We start from the raw sequence: 21,441 nt of genomic DNA, 5'->3' as shown, positions 1-21,441 counted from the left end.
AGATGGGCTCACATTTGCCTCCAGAATACTTGGTGTACGGGGGAGTTCATGTTTGACTCAATGACTGAGAATTTCCAGGGTTCTGTGGCTGCAAAACAAACCCAAAACAAACCCAGCTCCGTGCTTCACAGCTGGTATGAGGTGTTTGTGCTGATATGCTGTGTGGTGTTCGCCAAATGTGGCACTGTGCATTATGACCAGTCTCCACTTTGGTCTGGTCTGTCCAAAGTACATTGTTCCAGAAATCTTGTGGTTTGTTCACATGCAACTTTTTAAACCTAAGTCATGCTGCTGATGTCTTTTTAGAGAGAGGAGGTGTTCTCCCACCAGTCTTTTCAAACAAGCCATACTCATTCAAACTTTTTCTAATTGTACTGTCATAATCTTTAACTTTTAACATCCTAAACAAGACTTGCAGAGTCTGCGATGTTGTTTTTAGACTTTTTGTTTTTAAAAAGATCTTTGAGCATTGCGTGGTCTGACCTTGGGGTGAATTTGTTGGGACATTCAGTCCCAAGAAGATTGGCAAATGTTTTCCACTTGTGAATAATATTTTTAACTGCAGTATGGTGGACTTCACGTTATGTGGAAATGCCCTTATAAGCCCTTCCGGACTGATGGACAGCAGTACTTATCTATTAAGCCTAAAAGCCTTAAATAAATTGTTAGAATAAGTGTTAAAGCAATTTTGACAACAAGAAAGTGGAAAACTGGAGGGAACTGAGGACCACATTTGCATTTAAGCGAGAAGGCCAGCAGATTTTCCCCTGCCATCTACCTTTCTCAACTTCCCTCAACAATGTTATTTGAACACTTCAGACCTTTGTACTTATTAAGTGGACTGGGTGGCACAGACTTTGTAGAAAACTGCTATGTAGTCAGAGAGCAAGATGAGAGACTTTACCAAGTTGTGTTTGTAATTTCCCTTCAATGCTGGTGCAACCTAATGGCACAGAAGACACAGATGCCCGAGACAGAATTTCTCTGCAATTAGCTCTGTAGGGTATGTAACTGTCTGCAGTGCCAGCTCAGGGGCTTCCTTCTATAACAGTGCTTTAATTAACAGAGCTGGGAATTCTTACCAGGCTAGACCAGCTCAGCACTGATGTCTCTTTATCCAGAAGCATAGGAGGCACAAGGGAGTTACTGCCAACCTACATACTGCAGACTTTGGTTAGAGGTCTGTCTGGTGTTATGGGACATTAAGCCATCTGTGAGTTCTTTATATAGGCATATTTAAAAGGCATTGTACTGAGTGATGTCTCACCTGTCTGTGTTCAACATAAAGTACCTCTAAAGGACATGGCTGGTATATTTGCACACTTCATTAATTACTTCTCCTCTGTTCTCATATTTATAAAATTCCTCTTTTTTATTTTTTACATTTCTTTCTGTTTAGTTTATTTTAGTTTGTATAGAAATATGTATAACTGAGTTTTTTCAGTTCACCATTTATTTTTCAGTATGTTTATGTTTAATTGCAGGAGTCTGCCTATGTAACAGTCAACATGGTGAGTTTCAAATGTGCAACGTAGCCCACCAACATCTCCCTAAAGAAAAATTGTGTAATGGCCCCGATTGTTCTATGATAATGCCGTCGAGGCCTGGTTTCAAAAGTTCGTATGGTGTAACTCTAGGAAGGATTGATGCATATTGTCCTCAGTCTTACAGATTTGATGCTCACTGTGATGGATTAAACAGCGTGAGCAAGTTACAAGAGTGCACTAATAGATTTTAGTGTCATGGTCCTGGGCCGTGTTGGCCCAGTATTCTTAGTTCTCTTGTATTTTTGTATTTAGTTCCCTGTTTAGGTTCTGTTTCCTGAGTTGCCCTGTTATGTTGTTCCCTGTGTGCTTTCCCTTTGTGACTCTCACCCCCTGTGTGCCCCTCTATGTATTCATGAGCCCTTGTCCCCTTTCGTGTTTTATTCCATGTTTTCCCCAGCCTGTTATGTCTGTGTTCTCCCCGTGCTCTCTCCTCCTGTCTGAACCTCTGTGTACTTCCTGTTTGACTCTGCCCGTCTCCCGTCAGTGTTATGTTCACCCCGCCCTGTCTCGTTATGGTTATCTGTGTCAGCTGTGTTCCCCGTGTGTTCCCACTTTCCTCGTTAACCCTCTGTGTATTTCTGTCTGCGTCTTCCTCTGTTCGGCGTCGCGTTCTCCCTCATGTTGTGTGTTATTCTCCCCGTGGTTCCTGGTACATCTCATGTTTAGTTTTTCCAGTTTAGTTCAGTACTGTTTTGTGTTTCACCTTTAAGCCAGCATTAAAACTGTGATCTTTAAGTTTATCCCCGTGTCTGTGAGTCTGCATCTTGGGTCCTTCTCCTGCCTGCCACACAACGAATCATGACATTTAGTCTTTAAGGAGATTAATAGAGCTCAAGTGATGCCTGGAAAAGCCTGGAAAATAGATTAAAATGACTAAAAGACAGAAGGTTTTCAGAGCACAGAACCCATCTAAATAAGATAACTTCTTAAGCCTGATATTATAATTGAGTGTTTCCCACTAGACCCCCAGTGAATCTGGCACACTGCTTGGTCTAGGCCTGAATGCTCCTTTTATTCAACATGATTAATACTCTACAAAAAATCTTGATTTCATAGTTGCAGTGCAGTTTTCTAATGCACTGCCTCAAATGACATTTCTCCCTTATTCTTATAATTTTTAACAGGAGTGATTGGGTCACCTCGTACAAGGTCATGTTTAGCAATGACAGCCATACCTGGATAACACTGAACAATGGCTCAGAAGACTTGGTGAGTAACAATCTAGACATTTAAAGTGCTTTATCCACCCCTCATTTCTTTATATTTTGGACAAGGAGCCAGACTTTCTTCTGAGGTTTTTCAGGCTTTTCTGAATTTCTTTTTTGCATCTGGCCTTTCAGCTGATACATCTGCTTTTTATTAGAAATGGGCTCAGTGGAAGATTTTCTGTGAATAAGTCGTTCTTAAAGAAGGGAAACGGGGATAAAAGGCTGAGGTATTTCTAATTACGCAAAAACAGAACTGAAAATCAGTGGCAACAGGACTTCTGGAGTGACAAATCCAATTTGTGGTCAGGAGAGAGCTACAACAGTGAGTGTCTACTCCATCTATAAAAGACGATGGAGACTTGTTTAGAGCTGTATCTCAGTCAGCTGTATTGGCGATCTTCAAATTTCACAGAATTATGATTCATTAGATTAGATTTCGATCCAACATGCAATACCATGTGGACAGCATCTGAATGGCAACAGCTTTGTTTTTCAGCACAACAATGATGCCAAACACACTCCAATGCACTAAAACATACTTGCATAGAAAAACATACAATGAAATCAATCAGCCACTATCCAACCAAATATTGACTTTCAAGCTCGTTAGAATTGCAAAAACTCTTATACTGTTTTTCCACTCAAGACTTTCATACAGTATTGTGTATTTAAAGTCTTCTGACATATGTATCATACTGAAAAATACTTATACTGTTAATATTCCTATTAACCATAGCTTAATAAGGATTCTTGTTTTCCGTGTCCATGGTTGGATGGAACCATTTTTTAAAAAAGGCTACAGAGTAATTACACAGAGAGATTTAGACGCCTGGTTATTTCTTAGCTTAGCTGAAGTGCAATAGAAAAACAGTGCGGATGCTGAAGCAGATAGGAACTTCATCCTGGCTCATTGTCAGAGATGGATCTTTCTCCCCACTTAACACTTCTGCAGTTTATGTAACTGAATAGACAGAAACCAAATACAGCTGAAAGAAAGAAAGCAAGAAAGAAAAAAGGAAAGATTAATAATCTCTTCTGCACATGCAAATCGGATCAAGTTAATATTTTTGTGGAAAATCATATCCTCATTGCTCCCTCTGTGGTTCACATCCCAGTTAATTAAATTTTGGTGTAACTGTGCACTCCCTTGGCTGGTGATGTCATCAGTGTGGGAGATAATATCCCTATGGTAATTTAATGTCTGCTACAAGCCTCCCTCTCATCCACCTTTTGAGCCAAATGCCAAACTGTTCTGTTGGTCTTTCAAAATGCCAAAAGGTGCGGATGACAGCTCCAACCGTGGGTGTTAAAATTTACAATAAACTCCCAGTGGTATCAAAGTCTCATGACATTGTACAGGTGCATTTATGTGTGTTTTTATATTTTTCGTTGGTCTTTTCAGGTTCTAACTGTACAATCTCTTTTTTCTTTTAATAAGTATTTATATTTATAATATTTTGGTTGTTTTTATATATATTTTAAAAGCCTCTTTAGCATTTATTTTATGTAAGTCTATCTTTTTGTCTCAGTAGATATTCAAGGGCAACAGGGAAAAAGAGATCCCAGTCCGGAACATCTTCCCAGAACCTGTGGTCAGTCGATACATTCGAATTAACCCTCGCTCTTGGTTTACCAGGGGCAGCATCTGTATGCGAGTGGAGATCCTTGGTTGTCCTATGCCAGGTGACGGGTTTGTATGGACAAAGCAGATACAATTAGTCCTTAATTTTTCTCGCAGGGAAGATTTTGCTTTTATGCATTTACTTTTGCTTTTCCCAGTTAAAGGTTTTCTATCTGCAGAGATTATCCACAGTAATCATGACACTGTTGGTGCAAAAGACAGGACAAGACAAGAAAGAAAATGTTTTCATTTTGCACAGGCTAAACCTAAACTGAAACCAAGAGAGCAAATTTTAAATCTTTCTGAAGCTTTTTAATCTTTAAAAACCAGTAACTGTATGTCTTCTGATTCCAGATCCAAATAATTATTATCACAGACGCAATGAAGTCATAACAACAGATGACTTGGACTTCAGACATCACAGCTACAAAGAAATGAGGCAGGTGAGTTACAGTAAGCAGACCAGTAGTAAAAAAAGAGAAAAGACTCAACCTATTTCTTATTCAGACCAGAGCGTGAAGCAATAAAAATGGCGTATAACTTCGAGCCAACACTAGACAAGTTGTGTCCTTTGCAAGAACAAAGTGTACAAGTGTAACAAATGAAGCGAACAGTGCCAGCCACATAAAAATTCATAAAGCATCTCTGCTTGTGACATTACTTATTCATATAGTTGTCAAGAGCAGAAGCCTAGTTTGTACTGAGAAGGAGGACAGCTGTATTTGTCACTGCGTACACTCTGCCAGGGTGACTGTGAATTGTAATTGTCTCTAATGTAGCAGTTCTATGTGTCAAACATTCGACTACAGGTGCTCTGAACTGCTCTTTAACACACTCAGACTGCTATGTATGAGTCTTTAGAAAGCTGCTGTGAGTGCCTGAAATTATATTATAGAAATATCAAAGTTTCTGCTTTTCTTTGCTTTCTTTTCTTTTAAAGCTAACATGTCTCACACAGGAAGTTCAAGCACCAATAGGCCTCCATAAAGAAAGGCTATTTTTAAAACTCCTTTTGTAGGGCTCTTGCACCCTTGGCATTTTGCTTCTTCTTGTATGTACCATATCTCCCCTTCATCTGTTGCTGTTTAAATACTGCTGTGCCAGAACTTTAAATTGGAAATAGCCCTTTGCGGCTTCCCGAATAAAGCACGTGTCCAATGAAGGGAATGAACAAGATATCCGTTATGATGCTCAAGGACTGTCCTTTCTGTAAACCACGGCTGATTATAATACAGCGCCCTTGGGATTACTGATATTGCCAAACACAGACAGTGAAAAGACATTATAAATGGTGAGGAAAGAGCACTTTTCACGCTCTAAATTAATATTGCCCAAGAACACGGTGGCAGAGATGCTTCTCTTTGATAACAGCTTTAGCGTAAGTAGAAAGTTTAAGCATATAGCATGCGCTGTGTTCTGTTTTATTATGTTTCCGTAAGAAAAAATTACAGAGAAGTGGGCAAAAGATTCCTTCTTCTAAGGCAGATTGTCCCCCAGTGATCATGGTAAATAACAGCCCAGGTTTATTTATCAAGGGCATGCTGTGCTTTATTGAGCTGAGACTTAGGATCCTATATTTCTATCAATAAAAAGCAGACGTTTGTTTAATGATTTACATGAGAAGTTACGTTAAACACAGACTTGATTTAAACCCCATGACCGGCTAATAACTTCTGCTGCAGCTGAAAGAGCTAGCACACACAAATGTCTGACATTACTGGGGTTTCTTTAGTTAACAGCTAGTTAGTCTTTCTCCAACTGCACATTTTCTTTGTGTCACCACTCTTACAAAGAGGAGTATACAATAATTGTTTCTATTTTAATCTGCCTCTGTGGGGGACATTCAATGGGCCTTTCTTGCAGGCTTCATAATTGCCTTGACTGCTGCTGCAAAGCCCCTCACACTGGCTGCAGTGTTATCAAATAAGGGCTTTAACACAGCACTGGAGAATGTGTTTCTGGAGTGTCATTTATTTTTATATTTTAAGGATATGTGCACATGTTCTTACAACTAAGCAATGCCATTATTAAGATAGATAGATAGATTGAATTAGTGCTCTTGAACAAGTTGTTAGCAATAAAACTCAAACTAATCACAATTGCTCCAAAGGGCACTAATAACACAAACAAGGTAGAGAGACCCAGTTCAGTGAATTAGCTAAGGTGACCTCTTGCGAACAGCCAAGGCATCACTTTGCTTAAACTTTGTCTAAACCAAAAATATATATTTTTAATATGTGCTAATTTGTTAATTTAATCATTAAATTTGAATATTTTAAGCAAACGTATGCAGATTAACTCACTTCTGGATGCCAGCTCTCAGTGGACATTTAAGAAACTTAGTGTAACTATTGATTTAGATTTAAGTGATGGATCTTTATAGTCTGTAACCTGGCATGCAGATGTGAAATTTCCAATGAGGTGCATGCCAGGTTACAACATGTAGGAGGCATTTGCAGTTATGATTGATTTTATTCTTATTCATTTTTTATCTTCTTACTTTATATTGTATCCCATTCTTATTTATTTCATCTTTTTACCCTGTATATATCCTATTGTGTCATATCTCCAGTGTTTCCTCAGAGGGCGCACTCTGCACCGGGGCTGTGATCCCTCCCTCCTGCTGTGTGCCCAGCCTGGAGGCTGCGATCTGTGACCGGCTCCCGGTGCAGACGGCTCCCTGTGATAGTGTTTCCTCACTTGGCTCATGCGTACCAAGCCCAATTTTACTCTTTAAGTGTGCGTGTGTGTGTGTGTGGAGGGGGGGGGGGGGGATGTGTGTATTCACATCGTTTATGTTAATGAGAGTGTGGGGAGTGAGTTGGGGGGCGGGGTGGGCTGCTTTTAACCATGTAAAGCACTTTGTGCTACATTTTTTGTATGAAAAGTGCTTTATAAATAAAGATTAATTGATTGATTGATTGATTGATTGATGATATACAACATAATCCATGCAACTCAAAACAAGCTTTATCTGTTTCCTCAGACAAATGTGAAGAAGCAGACAAATTTGTGACCAAACCCACTCGTCACCATTTTCTGATTAAAAAATGTGAAACTTTAAACTAGTGCATATGATGAGCCTAACAGTTTGCTCATTATCTTGAAAACAGCAGTTGTCAAAACAATCTCAACTCAAGGTCGATTTGCTCGCTTGTTGGGCAGCTTTCAGAAGATGACAGCTGTTGTCTTGTCATGAAATGACTGATGTGCCGTGATTTTCTGTCCCTCTGAGCACTTCTGTGACTTTGAAAATTTTGTATCTCAGCTGTAAATACCACAAAAATTCCACCTAGCTGTTTAAATAAATGTATTTTTTGATCTCTTGTACCTCTGAAAGTAGTTTTTCGGAGCCCCAAAGATAATGTGAGTTCTGCAGTAGATATTAGCTCTCACATTTAGGTCAGATTTTATATAGAGTATCAGTAGCTAATGCCTCATTATTTGCTTTCCACAGCTTATGAAGGTGGTTAATGAAATGTGTCCCAACATAACCCGGATCTATAACATAGGAAAAAGTCAGAGTGGCCTCAAATTGTATGCGATCGAGATCTCTGACAATCCGGGAGAACATGAAGTTGGTGAGTAGTTAAGTAAGTGGATTATGATTGCTGAATATAATGCAGAAAAAAGGAACATCAAAGACACACAGTGTTCCTAAGAGTTATTTTCTTTCTACAGTTGTAGTGATGGCTCTATAAATTTCCATCTGTTCTCTCTCTCCATCTCTCCCTTAATGTGAAACTGTTGATTAGGCGAACCAGAGTTTCGTTACACGGCAGGATTGCATGGTAATGAGGTGTTGGGACGAGAACTGCTCCTCCTGCTGATGCAGTTCATGTGCCTGGAGTACCTATCTGGCAACCAGCGGATACGTCACCTGGTGGAAGAGACTAGAATCCATCTACTGCCATCTGTCAACCCTGATGGGTACGAGAAAGCCTTTGAAGTGGTAGGTCTGCAAGACAGCCATTTGTGACCTCCTACCATGATCTGGCCTCTGGTGAAAGCAGCATCTCTCTGCTTGGTCTCCTCCTAATAAAAGTGCATGTGGTGCTGGAAAATTAGTTTGTTCGTTTTCTGTACATCATTCAATGTGAGCGCATACTGTAACACACTTTTCACAAAAGCTAACAACCAGTTTCAGGGTCATGTTTTACTTCAGTACATGCAAAGTTAAAAGAGATGAAGCTACTGAACCCTGTGACGCTTATATAAAGGCAGCAGGCAAGCCAGTTTTTTTAAAAGTTATTGTTTTCCTGACTGATTAAAGTGATTAAAGTTTTTTTTTAAGAAGAAGCTACTTTTGGTAGCTCACTTATTCACCAGGGTTGGCACAGCAGGTAGCTGTGTATGTTTGATTTGACAGATTTCTTTTACGCCAGCTGCCCTTTCTGATGCAATCCCAAAGGGATTTGTGTCTCCTCCCAGGAAAACAAGGAAACTTTAGCTTGTTAGGTGAATGACTACTACACTGTGGAGCCATGGATTAAAGCTTTTTATGGTATTTATATAAAGCCAAATTGCAACAACAGTTGCAAAAGCCCTACGATTACTTACAATTACTTACATTACAATTATTTCTTTGTTTCCTGTAAAAATTAGACTTTTTACCCCCTTATTCTAGTGTACCTACCTTTAGGTATTTGTAGATAAATATAATTACATTATAATTTCAAATAAAATATGTTGACATGGCATTTAATTATAGGGGATTATGCCCTTAGTTGTGGGCTGTATTATAAAGTTTTAGTGCTTTTTTCATACTTGACTTTTTAAAAATAGTTTCTTGGATCACAGTTTCTTTTGTTCAGTGTATAAAAGTCTTATGTAACATGAAAACTGCTGCATTCATTTAAACTAAATGCTCAGCTCTGCATCTCAACTTAGCATTTGGTCCTGTGGCTCTACATACCCTTTAAGTTTGAGTTGGCTCCTGCTAGCCCCAAGTCTCATCAAACCATAGCCAATTAGTTTCAGCAAACACTATCAGTGTCCACTCCCAAACAAGCAATGATCAAAAAGAAAGATGTAACAAATGGGTTAACCAAGCTCGGAACACAGATTAAAAATTTAGGCTTTATATTGTCAAATAAAAATGAGTTGCCATGGCACTCGGCAGCCACCAGTTCTGATCAGATATTTTGGCAAACAAGACCACTAACTTTAATTTTGATGGGTTTAAAGCTGCATGGATCATCAGTCAAATAAAAGCATGGCGACTTTGCCCCAAAATGCTGTTTTGGCATGCAAGAAGGCAGGGAGGGACAGATATCTTCCATAAATTTTTATTAAGGATGCTTTAAACTGTGTTGCAGTGATAAAAAAAAAAAAACAAAACACTTAAAGCAGCTTTAAGCCCTTTTTGCTTGCAGGTGATGACCTTCCACTCGACAGCATGTTGTTTGTTTGGCAAACTGTGCGGATGGACCACAGGATTTTTTGATCAGTCTCTGCAACCCCTGCCCCTCCTGTGCCTGGCTTGATACCTCTGCTAAGCCTCTTAATGATAACTCCACACTTCCCACCTCCGCCGCTGACAGAATTCCATCTGTGATCATAGATTTGTGTTCCCACTGTCTTTGAATTTTCCAAATATTGTGGTTTTCTTTTGTTTTACGCAGGGCTCCGAGCTCATCGGCTGGTCTCTGGGTCGATGGAGCAACGATGGAATCGACATTCACCATAACTTTCCTGATCTTAACGCTATTCTGTGGGCAGTTGAGGCAAAGAAGTGGGCTCCTCGTAAAATGTTCAACCACCATATCGCCATCCCAGATTGGTACCAGTCCACAAATGCCTCAGTAAGTCAGTAAATCTTCCCCGTCATAGTCTGTCTTTTAAATTGTGATTGCCATTTGGTTTCCAGTGACTTTTCCCTCAGGTGACAAATTCTGACACTGTATTTTTGTCTTGGACTCCCTAGAAGCGTAACAAACAAATTTCATAGAGAAGATTATCAGTCTTTTGAAAAGGGTAAACATTTCACGGGGGCATATCAGTGCTGTCTATTTTGGGAGAAGCGGATGCATTCGCTGTGTGATGACAAAGGGGCTGTGAGCTAAAATATACCCAGCAATCTATTTAAAGCTCATCCTCACGAGTGTTTTGACGTTGGTGAGAGCCCCGAGTGAGTCATACAAAGCCTCCAGAATAGCTGCTGCAGCTGTAGAGCTGGGATCCCCATCTGTGCTCACAAAGCTGTGAAAACTATCCTTGCCTGCCTGGCTAACTGGTTCAGCCTGTGCTTGGAGATAAAAGGGGTTACGTGAGCCTGAACAGCAGGGGCAATTTTATCAATTTCCTGCCTCTTGATGAATATTTGTCCACTTTTTAAAGTGGATTTTACTAAAATTCTACTGCAGTATTTTAACATTTAAATATTGTTATTACTCCCTCTTGACAGCACATTGCAGCAAATTGTTTTCAGCATGAGTGAGTTTATTTAGTGACTGTGCCGAGACGATTGCATGAAGTACATTATCATTCCCTTTCCTGTATCCCCTCCCGCCTGTAGGTTGCCTTGGAGACACGAGCTCTGATAGCATGGATGGAGAAGATGCCCTTTGTTCTGGGTGGTAACCTCCAGGGTGGGGAGCTTGTGGTGACCTTCCCGTATGACAGAACTCGCTCCCAAGGGGTGGTCAGGGAGCAAACCTCGACACCAGATGACCACATCTTCCGCTGGCTGGCCTTCTCCTACGCGTCCACCCACCGTCTGATGACTGATGCCAACCGACGGGTCTGCCACACACAAGATTTTGCCAAGGAGGATGGCACCATCAACGGCGCATCCTGGCACACTGCAGCCGGCAGTTAGTGTCCATATCTGGAGGGTGGATTTCTCTGCTCAGCTCTGAGCCTTTGAGCTGTAGCTTTTTGTTAGCATATATCTGCATATTTGGAAAACTTCTGCTTTCAGAGCTTCTAGGTTTTAGCCAAAGCATTATGTAATAATTCACAGACAAACAAATAATAATGAAAGGCTTTTTTAAGCCCACTTTTAATTTCACAGATCTGGCCAGTAAGTGAACTAAATCCTGACCGGCTTCTGCTGTCTCTTTTTCTTGGCAGGTATGAATGATTTCAGCTATCTGCACACAAATTGCTTTGAGCTGTCGATGTATGTGGGTTGTGACAAATTTCCTCATGAGAGTGACCTGCCTGAGGAGTGGGAGAACAATCGCGAGTCTCTTCTTGTATTCATGGAGCAGGTACAGAGGCAAAGGAGCCCCTAAATTTCACACATGTACATAAAAAACTTAACAAATAACCAATAAAGGCACTTAAACATGAGTGTTTTAAATATTTTAGAGCTTTTTTATAATGTACATGGTTTTAATTTACTAATGTTATATCAATACCATAACTGTTTTATACTAAATTAATGCTGTTGTCAAATATAGGTTTAGCTAGCTGTTATTTGAATATCGGTGCTACATGAGGAGGAACTATATTATAGAATCCTTAACTGTCAACATACGGTACACTTCACATCATTAAACCACACACGATGACATGTGCCATGCTTCCACGTACAGGTGCACCGTGGGATCAAAGGTGTAGTCAAGGACCACCAAGGTCGTGGAATAGCTAATGCCATCATCTCTGTGGAGGGCATCAACCATGACATTCGTACAGGTATCATGCTGCTTTTACCTGATTCTTATTACTGTGACAGTGCGGTCTATCCTCTGTATGTGTGTAAACATGGAAAAATATTGTCCTTGTGACTGGTGCTGCAAAGTTGCCTGTGAGCTGTGTGTTTATTTTTTATTTGTCTGCCACTTTATATGTGTGTGCTTGACATCTAAATGAAAGGCCATTTCTTAGTTTTAGTTTTTTGAGATCCCCATTAGCTCATGCAATAGCAGTAGCTACTAACTGTTGATCTCTGTTTGTACTCTGAGTCATTAACGGTTAATGGTTTGAGCTAGTAAGCCAGTACAAAGTAAACATATTTACAGGAAACCCCCCCTTCCAATTGTCTGGACCTGGGTAGCTGTCAGCGTCTGTTTTGCAGCAGCGTTTTTGCATTCATCTGAAATTTTTTGCGAGTAAGCTCAGATTTTGCAATCAAAGCAGAAGAAGCTGCCTCGGGGCGCTCTGACTCAACTGTCTCCACAGTCCAGCTTATTCCTCAGAAATGAATCATTCTTGCAACGAGTTGGTATTTCGGTATAAGACGGGATAAAAGGCACAAACAAAAGCAGGTTATGTATTTTAGCGGAGCTCTGACTCAATTCACAGTCATAGCCTGTGCTGCCGAGGCCTCCTGCTCCGAATTTAACAATCAAGTGTGAGTCCTCAAGGCAATCTATTCTGATGCCTAAAAAATGCAGCTTTCCAAGCCAAAGTAGTTTTGTACTTAGAGCATGAAATCAAATGTTCAAAAGGACATTGGCCATTATTATTCCTGGAACTAAGTTTAAGTCAGCGCTTCCTCTTAGGATTCTCACTATTCTCAGCTGCAGAGAGGAAAGATGTGAGGGTATTTACTTTGATGACTGTACCTTTTCAGCTGCTTTGAATTTCCTTTGGAACTTTATGGACCTTTAGAAACAGGCGTTTGCAAGGCGGTTTCTCTCTTATCAAGATGAAACAGCTGTAGTCACCAAGAAGACATGACAGAAAGCTTTGGTACTGCTGATACACTGATATCCAATAGATAATGGAAATACGCTCTAGTTCCATTGCATTTTTCATGCAGTGACTTCAGAAAACAATTCAGTTCTCTTCTTCCATCTAGTAATATGAGCATGGATGCTGTTGTGTAACTATTTGGACTGACAGCAGCAGAACCAGACCTGCCTTCATATTTCATTTGTCTCAGTGGTTGTTCAGACGCGTCAGGTGGGTGTTTGGATGGCAGGAGGGACGCAACACTGTCGTTTTTGTGAGTGAGTCAAAGGCTGAAAATATTCCATAGGCGCACTGGTGTACTGAGGTCACGTAAAGGCAGTATTTGGCACAGAGAGACCAAGAAAATCCAACACGACAAAGCAGAGCTCCTTTTAAAAGAGCTTCTTTCTACTTTTATACAACACCTACCTCGTCAAAAGTAGAACACACAGAACTCGCCAACATTTATTTTAGGCATCAAATGAAGGCTTTTATGATGCTTGTTTTTCTGCCACTGCTTACTGGGCTGTTCAAATTCAGATTTCTAGGACAGAATTTGCATTTTGCAACTGTGGCAAAAATAGTGTGCTTTAATGTGTTTTCACAGTCCATAATATGTAAAACACTTAAGGGTGCATCACATATAGTAAAATTTCTTACTCGTGGCTGTGCCAAGACATTGAAATTGAAATTGAAATCAATTTCACCATAATTTATGCTTCAGCTTTATATCATGGCCTGTATATTAAAGATGGACGTAGTCACTGGATTAGAAAAGTGAAGCCTAAAGATGCAAAGGGCATTACAAAACTCTGGATCTAAAAGACTAAAATTCATTAGGTGTCAGCTTCTATGATGAACTGCTGAGTCGGTGCATATTTTTCTCAAGCCATTAAGATGTTATTAGCTAATTTACTACTTCTGATCAATGTGCTCATCATGCTTTTGAAAAAGAGAAAAGAAACTGGTTGGCCAACAGTATAACTGAAGGGAATAATAATTTGGCTGTATGGCAAGTATGCACAAGCACATCAAAGTCCTGTCAACTGATAAAAAGTAGCTAATTAATTGCACTATTTCCATTAATTAAAGGTCATAATTGCATTTTTTTCTCATAATTAAGTAATAATTAAGGTAAAATTAAGCAAAACATTGAAGAGAACAAAGTTTTCTATAGAATCTTAAAATGGACATATGTTCCTTTTTTTTTTGACATATACAGTACTGTGCAAGTCTTGAGCCACCTGTCATTTCTTTATATTTTGTTTCCAAGGATAACTTTTAGTGTCACAACGGGACTGAACGGACTCACGCGCAGGCTCTAGGTCTTGAAAGCACAAGAGTCTTTATTATGATGCACCAGGTGATTATTTACAAAAGTGAGGGGAAAGCCGGGCTCCGGGGGTCCACACACGAACGGGAAAGACACGCACACTCTCCGTCCACTCCTCTTCACACTCGCACACTCTCCGTCCACTCCTCCTCACACTCCACTCACTCGGGTAACACAGGGGTAGGTCCAGGGAATCTGTACACAGAGACACGAATGGGTAGTTAGGTAAATCGCTATGAAACACTTCTGAAGTCATTGAGCTGGGGTTACACTGACGAGGGTCGGCAACGGTCCAGCGACGAGAAACACAGGGCTGCTGTCTTATAAAGGAGCTGGATCACTCGTGATGAGCCACAGGTGCGTGGGCCAAGGGCAGGAGCCCGCAGGTGAGCTCCGCCCAGGCAGAGGGAGGAGGGAAAGAGGGGAAAGGAGAGAGCAGGAAAAAAATAAAAAAAGGAATACAAAACATATGTAGCCGTACTGAGCCGACCGGGTAGGCACAGGGACCCTGACATTTAGGTGGTTTTTAATGGTAGTTTTTCAGGCTTTCAGAACATTTCAGAAGGTTTTTCTATGAACATGCTTTTTCACTCATTTTCCATACAGTCCTTATAGCCAACCATTTTCAGAGGAACCTGTTTTCTTCTTTTTTTTTTTGTTTGTTTGTTTGTTTTGCTTTTTAAAATTCTGGCTGGACTGAGACCTTTCTGTGTGATTTCTCCATGTTCTCCCCCCAAGGTTTGCTCTAGGTACTCTGGCCTCCTCCTAGAGTCCAACAACATGCAATTTGTAAGGTTAAATTAACTGGTGATTCTAAGTTGCCCATAGGTGTGAATCGTTTCCTGTGTTAGCCCTGTGATAGACTGGCAACCTGTCCAAGGTGAACCCTGCTTCTCGCCCTATGGCAGCTGGAATCGCCTCCAGCTTCCCGTAACACTTAATTGGATAAGTGGAAGAAAATTGATGGATGGATGGTGTTGCATTGTTTGTTAAGCCACCTAACACTGACCTGTGACTCATTCAAGTTTAAAAAGTTACCTAACTCAAGGGATGAACCAGTGTTGTGTCTGCACTTAAACAATTTAGCAAAGGGAAGAAAAGGAACTTGTATCTTTAGACACTTTGATACTCTACCAGTCTGTCAAAAAAAACTAAAAACAAAATGTGTTGCTATTTATTTTGTTGAATATGCCAAAAAATGCCAACGATAACACAGTTTTACAGACATGAAAAAAGTCTTTTGGTGCCAACAAGGTGATTCCCGAAGAGTTATTACCTAGAAACCTGTCACAGTACTGTATGCAGTGTGTCCTTAAAAAACTTGATGAAGCTGGAGAAATGAAGGATGAAAGAAGTGGGAAGCCTAAAAACAACAAATGAGCACTATCTGAAAGTTATTCATTTAATCACAGATGCTAACATATTAATTTTGATAGCACTAAGTGCTTAGTATTTCTAAAATCTGCTCACCTCTTTACTCAGTGATAGCCATGACAGCTACAGCACTTTCCTACGAACAAAGTTAATTTTCAGTGTTTGTGTCTTCAGCTGCTGACGGTGATTACTGGCGCCTGCTGAACCCAGGGGAGTACAGAGTAACAGCGAGGGCTGAGGGATACAGCCTCCTGAGCAAGAAGTGTGAGGTGGGCTATGAGATGGGTGCCACCCGTTGCGACTTCACCATTGGCCGCACCAACATGTCACGAATTAAAGAAATAATGGAAAAATTCAAAAAGCAACCCATCAAATTGCCCATGAGGCAGCTTGCGGCCCGGGGGTCCAGAAGGAGACGTCTGGGAACATAATGACCGTATGAGGTAGCTGGAGGAAGAATTAAAAACAAACATCTGCTCTGATCAGACTGCGGTGAAAGCCAAGCCTGGGTTTGGATCTGTGTCAGATTCCTTCTGAGTGCTGTCAGTGGAATTAGTGTTTTGAGACTAAAAATGTGGATTAATTTAAACGGGGCACTCTATTTGATTTCTTGTTTGGTTAGAGCTTCTTTGCACTCACTGTCATCATCAACTTTTCTCTCATCTCAACGGGAAACATTTATGCTTTTCATTTGGTGGAAGGTCAAGTTTGTTAATAGGGCAAATCTTGTGGCATTAGCTATAACAGCAGATAAGAGATTGTCATCATATTAGAGCTATTTTTTCTTTAATAAATGACTATAGAAATTTAAGCCACTGTGAGGAACTACCATGAATGTCATTATGCACATACTTAATAACTTATGTAACACAGTTATATAAACAGTTACAAAAGCTTTATTACCAACAGCTGTATAATGTTGAGTCCTTAAAAAGCTTGTGGACTTAGTGACCTTTGTCATTGATTCTGTTTTATACACTTTTCTTTTAGTTATTAAAATAAAAGCTGTGTTTTGCACAAAGTGAACTCGTTCAGCTGATTATGTTGTGTGTGAATTCAACTCAGGAAGCCAAACTGTGTAACATCTTTTTAATACAGATTTTTGCTAGTCACTATGCCTGTCACCACATGTATAAAACTTTAAGCTTCTAATAATTTGCATGAGACATCCTGAAAATAGTTACATATCAGAATCTGTAAGTTTGGAGAGACATATCCAAAAAAAACTAGAGACAATTTCTTACATATAGAAACAGAAATTAAGAAAATGCTGTTTTTATTCAATTTTCATGCTGAGCAGACTCTACCACAAAAACAAAAATATCAATATAGTCTAATACAAATAGAACCTACTGGAGTACCCAGATGATTCTATAATTAGAAATAAGGGAAAGTAATTGGGCTAAACAGATGAATTCTTTCATTTACAAAAATATGCACATTGCCCTAGGTGGGGGGTGGGGGGGTTCAGGTGACGTTTAAAACATTCAAAGAGGTATTAGAAACGCAAAAATGTAATTTTTTGTACATATATATCTAAGTATTTGTTATAAGAAATTAAAATTTCACAGCAATCATTATAAACCATAAAATCATCACGACTGATTACTGCCATCTTGCCAGAAGTGGTCATATAGCTTGGAAAGGGCATGGGTGATCCATGATCTCTACATGCTTATTACTACTAAAATCTTCTATAATACACAAAATCTGTGTCTGTCTGTGTGGTGAACTCTCTCTAGAGATCAGGAGCCGAGCAACCAAACTTGACACACAGGTTCATCTTAAGCACCTGAAGGTTCTTATCTATATCTGATATTATGATGTCATCATGCTGCCTAGCAACAACTTAGCAGTGGGCTAAAATTAACCACGTTTAGCATGTATGCACATAATGATATGTGGATAAATCAGACATAATATATCCACTATAATAGCTTATGAAAACAGTGTATCACTTTAGTTTCTAAAGTAGTTCAGCTTGATAAATTCTCAACTATCAGGATATATTATTACAGTATGAAGTTGCTAAAACAGGCCAAACAATACTGTAGCATGGATATGTGCCAGTAAAAAAAACTGCTTGTCAGATAATTTAATTAAAAAACTTAAAAATACATTAAAAAGTCTTCAGACGTGAGCAGCATCACAAGAACGGTCAGAAGGCCCAGTTCAGTGACTCAAATAACTTTGATGCTTGAAGACAGGTGACAGCTTGATGACAGCTACCTGTCACCCAAAGCGATCATGCCATAAAACATGCATAAGTTAAAACCTTATCATTATGAAGTCATATAAAAGTTCAACCCTATACAGAAATCATGAAAGGAAAAATTAGATGAAAGACAAAACCCTTTTGGATGTACCAGGCATTTTATTTCTGCTGCAACTACTGTACTATGTCATTGCTTCTTTGAGATTATTGACAACATATACCAGTGATTCTATAAATATATGTAAGTAAGTAAAGACACCTCTGTTAAATTCCCTTTTTAGACACTGATTCCTGCCAAGGCAATATGAGTTGGATTTTGTCTCCACTGGGCAATAGAAGATAATCCTTCCAGCAGAGTGCTAACACATACTGACAGGCAAACACCTACCCCCGAATCCATCAGCAGTGGCGAGCATTCAGCCCATCGAACATGCAATTTAGGGGGAGTGCAGATCAATACTAAAATACTACTAAAAAAAACAAGCAAGATTATCAACTGATTGAGCCACAAGGGATTCACTATGATGTTGCAGGTTATGTGTATGATTAATTTTCAAACTGAGAAACATTTTACTTCCACCTTTTGACTGAAACTCCCTGATGGAACTCCATTTCAGTCCCATAACATACTGTAGTAGTAACGACTGTGGTTAATTTTAAGCACCATCTAATTTGATTTCTGGAGTGGCGAGTGGTGCATCGTAGGAGTGTCAGGGTAGGAAGACTCTAATTATCAGAACTCTGTTGGGGCTTTTACACATCACTGGATTATTCTGACAACAACACCAGCCTTCTTTCTGTTCGACCAACATGCAATTAGAGGAGGACCTCAGCCTCTTAACTCGTTCTTCAATGATTATTGAACGGAGGTTCGCAAACCTGTCATCATCTCAGAGCACTGGAGAATAGAAGAACAGAGCTTGTTAATTTGATGTATTTTCTGTGGATTTATATGATGGCAAATGAAACAGAGATGTATATGATGTGCAGATGGGGAGATGGAGAGTTTAAAACCACTAAAACAAACCACAGGGCTTCTAAACAGTATATGTATATTTGTACTGTACAGCACTCAGAGTGGTTTTACTTCTGCTACAGATATTTAGTAATAAAAATAGAAGAAGAAGGTTGATTTTAGCCTGCCAATAGTACAATACTCAATGCCATTTTGGGGGGGGATATAGACTCACAGGTCACTTCATAGGTACAATTTGCAAGTACTGGTTTGAATTTTCACTGGTATATCGTTGATGTAAATCTAAGGTTCCATCCTATGAGCAAAGGCTTTGGCGACAGTGGGAAGGAAAACCCTCCTTTTAACAGGAGGAAACCTGCAGCAGAACCAGTCTCAGGGAGGGGTGGCCATCTGAGCCAGAGATTAATAATAACTATAAAAATTACCCATCCCATTGGCTGGAAAGTGCAGAGAGGTGTATAAACACATAGTGAGTGAAAAAGGTGACTGAAGAAGAAACACAGGAAACTCAGGAGAGTTTTCTCCAAGCACGACATTCCAGTGTACTTCAGACCCAGCAACACACTCAGACAGAAACTGGTTCACCCAAAAGACAAACTCCAAAACACAAACTTAACAATGTGGTGTATGCTGTACAGTGCAGTGAGGAATGCCCAGACCTCTACATTAGAGAGACCAAACAACCACTTCACAAGCGCATGGCACAACATAGAAGAGTTCAAGTTCAAGTTCAAGTTCAACTTTATTGTCACTTCAACCATATACAGTTTAAAAATACACAGTGAGGCGAAACAACGTTCCTCCAGGAACCAAGGTGCTACAAGACAAGTTAGTGCAAAAAAAATAATAATATATAATATATCTAGTAATAATATTGTGCAAAAGAGCATTTACAGGTTGGTGTGTGCGATGGTTTGGTGGTGTAGGTCAGTGTGTTTGCGCTTTGTGTTGGTTAGTCAGTCCAGTCTCAATGTTTTGAGGTATTTGAGTTAAGCTGAGTGATAATGTTAGTGTATGTGTGTGTGTGCGTGTTTATCAGTCAGTCCCTTTTTGCTGAGGAGACGGATGGCTTGTGGAAAAAAGCTGTTGCACAGTCTGGATGTGCGTGCCCGAATGCTTCGGTACCTTTTTCCAGATGGCAGGAGTGTAAAGAGTGTGTGAGAGGGGTGTGTCCGATCAGCCACAATGCTGGTGGCTTTGCGAATGCAGCGTGTGGTGTAGATGTCCTCAATAGAGGGTAGAGAGACTCCGATGATCTTCTCTGCTGTTCCCACTATCCGCTGTAGGGTCTTGCGGTCTGATATGGCACAGCTCCCAAACCAGACAGTGATGCAGCCGCTCAGGATGCTCTCAATAGTTCCTCTATAGAAGGTGGTCAGGATCGGTGGTGGAAGCCGGGCCTTTCTCAGTCTTCTCAGAAAGAAGAGACGCTGTTGGGCTTTCTTGTGCAGGGAGCTGGTGTTGAGGGACCAGCCGAGGTCCTTCTCCAGGTGTACACCCAGGAATTTGGTGCTGTCAACGATCTCCACAGAGGAGCCGTTGATGCTCAGCGGTGAGTGGTCGCCTCCACGGAACAAGACTCAGCATTTCATCTGCATCTAAAGGACAAAGGTCACTCTTTTGAGGATGCCAGCGATCACATTTTGGACAGAGAGGACAGATGGTTTGAAAGAGGAGTGAAAGAAGCCATCTATGTCCACTGTGAGTGACCATCTTTGAACAGAGGTGGTGGTTTACGACACCAGCTGTCTGCCATCTATAATCCAGTTTTGAGATCCCTTCCCAGACGCCTTAACGCCCACTCACATCCTGGGCCATCTGACCTCAGGAAATCACATGATAGGGTGGGGCCAGGTTTCACAATGAGCTCACCTGAAACCCTGGCTGATTGTGACCCACACCCGCTTTCACCCCTTGGCTCATGTGATTAGGTAGAGGATCATCAGGGGGTCCTTTGTCCCTCTTTGGGGGGTTACTCCCACTGGGTTTAAATGTGGGATTCTCCACCATTTGACCCTTAGAACTGAAGAAGCTTCTCGGATGGGAGGTGAAACATCTTCAAGCAACTCAAAGAAGTCCAGACGCTTTTCTTTCCAAGCTCCTTAGACTACGATGACCTGGATGACTGAGAACCTTCACAGACACATCTCATCATCCCAACAACCCAAGATCACCATATTTATGAGTTAGTCTTACATAGTTACTTGTACTTTTTTTTTATAGACATTGAACAGTTACACTTCTTTGTACCTCTATTTAAAGTTTTTAATTACTTGAAGTCTCCAGCTCAGCTTTTGTTTCTGCTTCTGTAAAAAATCAGAACCAGGGTTCAGCCTTTGATTTAAGTGGAGACCCTTTTCTCTACTGTAAGAGAAGAAATGTGGTTATTTCGGTTCACCACACCTTCGAATATAGAGTTGTTTTTAAAAAAAATGCTGACTATGTACTTAATTTACATTCCTATGCTTACCTTTGAATGTCTTGCATGTTACTGTATTTGTAAATGTTAAATCAAACAGCTGCTGAATCCACCTAAAGAAGCAAG

General features: G+C 40.3%; 1 protein-coding gene across 1 annotated transcript in view; it reads left to right on the top strand.

The window, feature by feature from the left end:
• The window catches only part of cpxm2 (carboxypeptidase X (M14 family), member 2), a 31,922-nt gene extending 15,207 nt beyond the window's left edge, over positions 1 to 16,715 (top strand). The window contains exons 5-14 of the mRNA XM_085416692.1: positions 2,672 to 2,756; positions 4,288 to 4,438; positions 4,731 to 4,819; positions 7,834 to 7,957; positions 8,132 to 8,328; positions 10,001 to 10,180; positions 10,894 to 11,191; positions 11,451 to 11,590; positions 11,918 to 12,017; positions 15,880 to 16,715. Coding sequence (XP_085272818.1) covers positions 2,672 to 2,756; positions 4,288 to 4,438; positions 4,731 to 4,819; positions 7,834 to 7,957; positions 8,132 to 8,328; positions 10,001 to 10,180; positions 10,894 to 11,191; positions 11,451 to 11,590; positions 11,918 to 12,017; positions 15,880 to 16,136 — 1,621 coding nt within the window. The 3' untranslated portion in view covers positions 16,137 to 16,715. The remainder of the gene's footprint in view (positions 1 to 2,671; positions 2,757 to 4,287; positions 4,439 to 4,730; positions 4,820 to 7,833; positions 7,958 to 8,131; positions 8,329 to 10,000; positions 10,181 to 10,893; positions 11,192 to 11,450; positions 11,591 to 11,917; positions 12,018 to 15,879) is intronic.
• Positions 16,716 to 21,441: the final 4,726 nt, after the last annotated feature.

This window comes from Rhamphochromis longiceps, linkage group LG8 (genome assembly GCF_057381845.1).
Source record: "Rhamphochromis longiceps isolate RC_006_pf linkage group LG8, R_longiceps_female_GT1.1, whole genome shotgun sequence".
NCBI classification, from domain to species: Eukaryota; Metazoa; Chordata; class Actinopteri; order Cichliformes; family Cichlidae; genus Rhamphochromis; species Rhamphochromis longiceps.
Note: the sequence above shows the minus strand (reverse complement) of the source record. Positions and strands in the feature narration are given on the sequence as shown.